This window comes from Fragaria vesca, linkage group LG7 (genome assembly GCF_000184155.1).
Source record: "Fragaria vesca subsp. vesca linkage group LG7, FraVesHawaii_1.0, whole genome shotgun sequence".
Taxonomy (NCBI): Eukaryota; Viridiplantae; Streptophyta; class Magnoliopsida; order Rosales; family Rosaceae; genus Fragaria; species Fragaria vesca.
In genome coordinates, this window is record NC_020497.1 from 20,658,537 (window position 1) to 20,664,919 (window position 6,383).

Below are 6,383 nucleotides of genomic sequence, written 5' to 3' on the forward strand. Positions count from 1 at the left end.
TCTGCATATTCTTTTTCTTGTCATAGATTGTGCACAAATCTTCATCAAAAAGTACTGGGTAACCATTATGTTGAAGTTGCCCAACACTTAGAAGGTTTTGATCCAATTCTGGAACCAACAACACTTCTCTTATAAATCTTCTTCCTTTCTTTGTTTTCAACTAACAAGTGTTCCTCTTCCTCTTGCTTGTGCCAATTGACCATTGCTCATCTTTACCCTTCTGCTCACTGACGTATCCATGTCCATAAGAATGGACTCATTTGCTGTCATATGGTTGCTGCAGCCACTGTCAACAAACCAGATGCTTTCATCTTTTGCTATAGTTGCTGCTTGACAAGCAAAGAACATGTTGCCATCATCATCATCATCTTGTTCTTCTGTGAAATGAGCTTGGTGTTTGTTTCGGTTGCAATCTTTTGCTACATGCCCAAACCTGTCACAAGTCTAACATTTTGCTTTTCCTTTAAACCAACAGGCACCAAGGTGAAACTCGTCACATGTTTTGCATTTCACCATAACCCCGTTACTTGAGCTACCCCTTTCTTCATTGCTGCTCTTCTTTTCCCACTTCTTGTTTTTGCCTTTCCAATTCTTCTTAGGCGCATTGCTTTTGCCTTGAGAAGAACTAGCTTGTCCAGAATTCTTTGAACTAAGGCTGAGCGTCTGGAAAGCACTCTCCATTTCATTTTCAGCACGCTTATTCAACCTTTGATCATAGGCTTTTAAACAACCAATGACTTTTTGAACCCTTAGGGTTTCAATGTCTTTTGTCAGATCAATAACAGAAACTACGGCATCGAACTTCTCCGATAAGCTAATAAGAATTTTCTGCACTACTCTCTTATCTTCAAGAGGTTCTCCATAAGTTTTCATTTGGTTCACTATATTTGTCAGCCTAGTGAGATAATCATCAAGAGCTTCACCATCTTTCATTCTAGTGTATTCAAAATCTCTACGTAAAGACTGAACTTTTACAGCTCTAACTTCTTTAGTACCTCTGTATTCTTCAGCTAGAACATCCCACGCAGATTTTGAAGACTCCTCATTTGCAATATTAGGGAAGATCTCATCTGTAACTGCTTGCTGGATTATTGCAAGAGCTTTAGCATCCTTCTTCATGTTTGATCTCAACTCCACCTTCTGAGCATCTGTCAAACCTTCCGTACTTGCTGGATTATCAAAGCCATCTTCAACTAAGTACCAAATATCATAAGATTTGAGTACTGTTTTCATCTTGATGCTCCAGAAGTCGTAATTGTCTCCAACAAACATTGGAGCTCGAAGATCACCACTTGAGCTTGAGCTTGCCATGGTTGTATCTCCTCTTCTTTCAGAAATCACAGCACCCAGCTTAGCCTTGATCAGACTAAGCTCTGATACCAGATGTTGGGGTATCTCTGTAACTCACCTCCCCTGATCCAAGCTTGTTGCACTCTTATACAACTGCTCTTCACACTTCAATCAGGTACGTTGCCTTGATCTTGATCTCCTGCACTCAATCACACACACACCGCTATATATTTGATACAGAGATGATAGTAGAATCAAATAGATACAAAGAGAATTGATGAAATGGGCTGGAGCTGTTACTCTCAGTCCTCTTCTTTCATATATTTTTCTGATGTTGTTTTTTTTTGTAATGCAAAGATAGCAGATCTGATACTGTTATATCAGTTCACTGTATATGTCTTCTTAGACACACTACCTTGTGCACAAAAGTCAAAGATTAACTAAAGTTTATTTTAACTAGAGTTAACCAAACTAGCATAAGGTTAAGAAAGTAACTAAGCATTAACTTTAAAATTAATTCATGGGTGGTGATGATCTAGGAATTCTAATATCTTAATTCATGGTTTCTAAATTTTCTCCTACTTCATGCATTTAAAATTAGAACTCCATAGCTGTTCAAATAGATTAATATGCTTATGTCGGACGACGAAGTCATGTTTGGTGAGAATGTGAGATAATAGTATTTCAAGTACGATAGACAGAAACAGAGGAAGAGGAACTGGTCAGACATTCATAAAATGCAAAAGGTTACGTAAGGATTGTAACCTGACTCCTACATATCGTGTTGTTAACATACAAGCATTTTAATTTCTTCCCAGAAAAAACCTTCGTAAGAGTGTAGATGACCAACGTTCATCAAGGTATCGGCAACAAAATCAGATTCTCCACACAGAATTGACCCAACTATGACAACACCAAACAGAATAGTGCTACAACTGTTACGGCTTGTAAATTGCAAGTTGTAACTCATTGCTTGAGAATCGCTTTCGGAGTTTCCTCATCCAATCTGTTTAATTAATAATGCAACTGTTATGCAGATCCTTTGCCAAAACGGACCTCTGCATTGTTTACACAAAAGATGAACCGAAAAGCAATTGCATTTCTTGTAAACTAGTAATCAAGTAAAACCCTCCTCCACCTAAATGATCAGAGAATTCATATCATTGTTGAATCAGTTTCAACTTTCAAACCAGACAAAAATTTCCATCTCAGGATTAGTCTATATCTGGCACAGCAGGGACGTAATACCTTCTAGTTAATTACAGCTCAAATTAAAATGGACAAGTCTGCTGTGAAGACCCAAAAGTTCTCCGATTGGATATTGAGAAGATTCACCTACATTCTACTTGTTGTTTTGAAGAGAAAACCCAGGCCGGTTTTGATGGGAAAACTTTGAAGCCTTCTCTTCACTGACTGTTTCATCCTCAATCACTTTAGTGGCACTCTGAGATTTTTCCGAGGGAGTAACAGCCTCAAAGCCTCCAGTTGATCCAGTGGTCGGTTTCCCACCCAACCTTTGGTAAAGCAACATGGCTTGAGAAATCTGGGAGGATAGACCAGTAGCATCATTGGGAAGTAAAAGTGTTGTGCTCTGGAAAAAAGGTAAAGGAGACACAGATTAGAAGGAAGGCAATTTTAATTATCAGTTAGAGCATATATAAGAACAGTTTTTTTTCACCTGTTTGGCGACATTTCCAAAAGCCATAACATACTGCTCAGCGACTTTCAAACCAGCAGCCTGCAAATCAAATCAGACCATTAGATCCTTCTTCCATCCGTACAAAATATGATTTTCACAAGTCTATACACCATAATACGTCAGACTAGATAAGAAAAGTCTACATGATCTTGCTTATAACAATCAAATTATAATATATACTACAAACATTTTTCTTTTCACAGGATAAGACAGTAATGAATAATTCGCCCGTTTTAGGATTTACTGATTCTTGAAGAATATAACACATTGCAACATGATACAACAGAAAGAAGAATTCTTGACTTAGGAGCTTTAGCTTATGGATAAGAAGATAATTAACTCAAACGAAATCTCAGTCCTGAACTACGCTAAAGTTCATCAATATTCTTGCCAGTTACCTTTTGGCCTATTTCACAACAAGGATGAGATGCTGTTACAGCTAAGTAACGAAGGAACCCTTTGAAACAACTGTGTTGGGATACAAAAAGGAACTTGTATGAAAGTTACAAAGCTAACTAGTATGAAACTCAAGGTTGAAACTAATTATGAAGAGAAAAAAAAAAGGTTAAAAAAGAAAAGGTTATTCCCAGCCTTGAGCCTATAAATAGATTGCTTTTACATTTAAAGCACTAAAACAACAACCTCTGCAGTCAAGAAACAAGTATCAATAATGGGTGCATATGGAAAGACAAACGATTAAGGAAGAAACACTCTAGAAACAACTTTGCAAATCCAGACATTTATTGATAATACTACAATCACAATACAGGGAGTGAAGAACCTCACCTCTATACCTCCTTCTTCCATAAGACCTCTTAGATACAAGCCTTTGGAAGCTGCATCTGCTTTAGCAAGTTCTCCTATAAAATAAAAAAATAAAGAATTGAAAAGTCAGCAGTCGAGTTACAAGTACCAAATTTATCCAAATAATGGAACATCAACATCAAATTCATCAATATTTCACACTTCTGGAACTAAATTACATTGAAAATTTAGCTACCTTCGGCAGCCAAAAATGCAGCACGCCTCTCCTCTTCTGCTTGGTTAATGGCGGCATCCCTCTCACCTGAGAAAGATTAGTAGATTTAAGGGAGTTTGATTTGCCACTTGATGAACCTGGTATATGTAACTAGAATATCCCCTTAAAAATGAAAAAACTACAATAACAAACAACATATGATTTCTTACCTTCAGACACAAGAATTTTAACTCTCTTTTTCCGTTCTGCATCTGCTTGCAGTTCCATCGCTTGCCTCACTGTTTGAGGAGGATTTATGTCCTCTAAACAAGTATGACAATTCAAGCGGTTACACACCTTTGTTACAGACAAAATAAAAGTATATCTGAATAAAATAGTGCAATACAAATGTCTTACTTATCAGTTATCACACATCAGATGCACTTCAAGCCATATGATGTTGCAGCTTCATTGCACCCCTCTACAAGATAACAGGTGAGCTTATAAGATATAACTTTTCACTGAATCTATACAACAACGTTAGAAAGACCAATATAACCATATAAGACTTGCTAACAGACGGTAAATGAGCAAAACAAAATAGCCAGATATATTCGGAAGTGGCAGAGCTAATGAGTTGCAAAGAAGCAGATACATCTACCACTATCTCATTGTTAAGCGATATCTTTTCCCAATGGGTTGTCGAGAGTGATTGACAAACCCTACAACTACTATCTGCATCTGACATTTTCTTATTACCAGCAACAAATCACAGACTATCATCATGATAAAGAAGAAAATCATACCACTATCTCATCGTTGATGTTTTCCCTTTCCTTGAATGCATTGTCAAGAGTAAGTTTCCCAAGTGCAGAACGCATGATCCCCTGAGCAACCTGAATAGCTGCATCAAAAGGATGCTCAGCTCCATAAGAGGCCAGGTGGGGGTCTTCAATCTGCATCAACAAAGGAAAAAGGAAAACAAAACAAAATCTCAGTGACCAGTTAAACAACCAATCCAGACACACAAATCCCAGTTTAAGAATGTGATAATACCTTAAAGTAAATAACCCCATCAACCTGAACCTTTAAATTGTCTTGGGTAACAGCTGTCTGGTCAGGCACATTAGACACTTCCTCTTTCAACGAATGCACAAAAGCAATTCTGTCGACAAGTGGAATGAAGAAATGCATCCCAGAGTTCAAAGTGGCGTGGGGTACTTCCCTAAGCGCTCAATCACAAAAGCCATACGTTCCGGCACAATCCGAATTCCCCAGTTGATTGGAGGGGCAACCTCATGGCTTCTGCACATAAACTCCCAAACAAAAATCTATCTTCTGCACATAAAAGACAATTTGAAAGAATCTATCGGAATTACTAATTAAGCTATTCAACCTCCTTAGGTGCAACCTCCTTGGCCTTAGTGATTTCCTCTTCTACATCCTCATTCTTCACAGCAAACAAGACCAGAACAATCAACAACGGATAGCTCACAGTTGTAAAAACCCAATTCATAATCAATTGACCAAGGAACGAGACATTGCGAGCATCAACTTGCCAAGCAACAGCTCCTCCAGCACTCTGCACTCCTTTGTAGAATCCAACATACCTGTAACACATGCACAAAAGTGGTTAACATCAAGTTCACAAGCTCTGATACTATACTATGCTTTTATATCACTGTGTGCACATAAATGAATGACAGTCACTATGTCATACCTGCTTAGAGTTTCAGAATCATCAGCCAAGGCTCCAATGACCCAGTAAACAAGGCTCTGGTACATGGCATCCAGCAACCCGAAGCTAAAGTACAACACAAACGGTCCAGCGTAATCAGACCCGCCTTTGAAATCCAGCTTCTCTGGCTTATTTCCGCGACTGTACCCTAGCTGATTGGCAAGTCCACCAGCCCAAATAGCACTGCTAAGTACAGCCACCACTATAATGCCGAAAAACCCCCTCGTCCTCCTACTCTTGAAGCTGAAATCCATTATGTAACCAATCCCAATCGACCCGGCCATCTGTGCACCCCAGTAGAACACATTGTTCAGACCCCTAGTCCTCAAATTGAACATCACCCCATTCACATTGTTAAACTGGTACGTATAAAAAAAGTTGCTAGACCAAGCAGCAGGGACAATAAGCAGCATCTTCCAATTCAGAAACAGCTTCCCAATCTCAATCGCCTCCGTAGTGACATTCGAGTACTGAATGTTAGTACACTTTGTCCCGTCGTCACGCACCACCTTACTCGGCGGCAAGATAGCCAGCGTCAGAAACGTGCCGATACTCATAAACACCATGAATCCAATATAAGTTGCATCATTCACAGAAGCAGCCTCAGTTCTTTTGTAATTGAGCACAAATGGGATCAACCCACCAATGACACCTCCCATGTTGAAGATACTCCAAAAGATAGATATGTAAGTCCCCTT

General features: G+C 38.8%; 1 protein-coding gene across 1 annotated transcript in view; it reads right to left on the bottom strand.

The window, feature by feature from the left end:
• The window catches only part of LOC101304136 (TMV resistance protein N-like), a 20,420-nt gene that overhangs the window by 3,349 nt on the left and 10,688 nt on the right, over window positions 1-6,383 (bottom strand). The window contains exon 5 of the mRNA XM_004307840.1: window positions 3,388-3,395. Coding sequence (XP_004307888.1) covers window positions 3,388-3,395 — 8 coding nt within the window. The remainder of the gene's footprint in view (window positions 1-3,387; window positions 3,396-6,383) is intronic.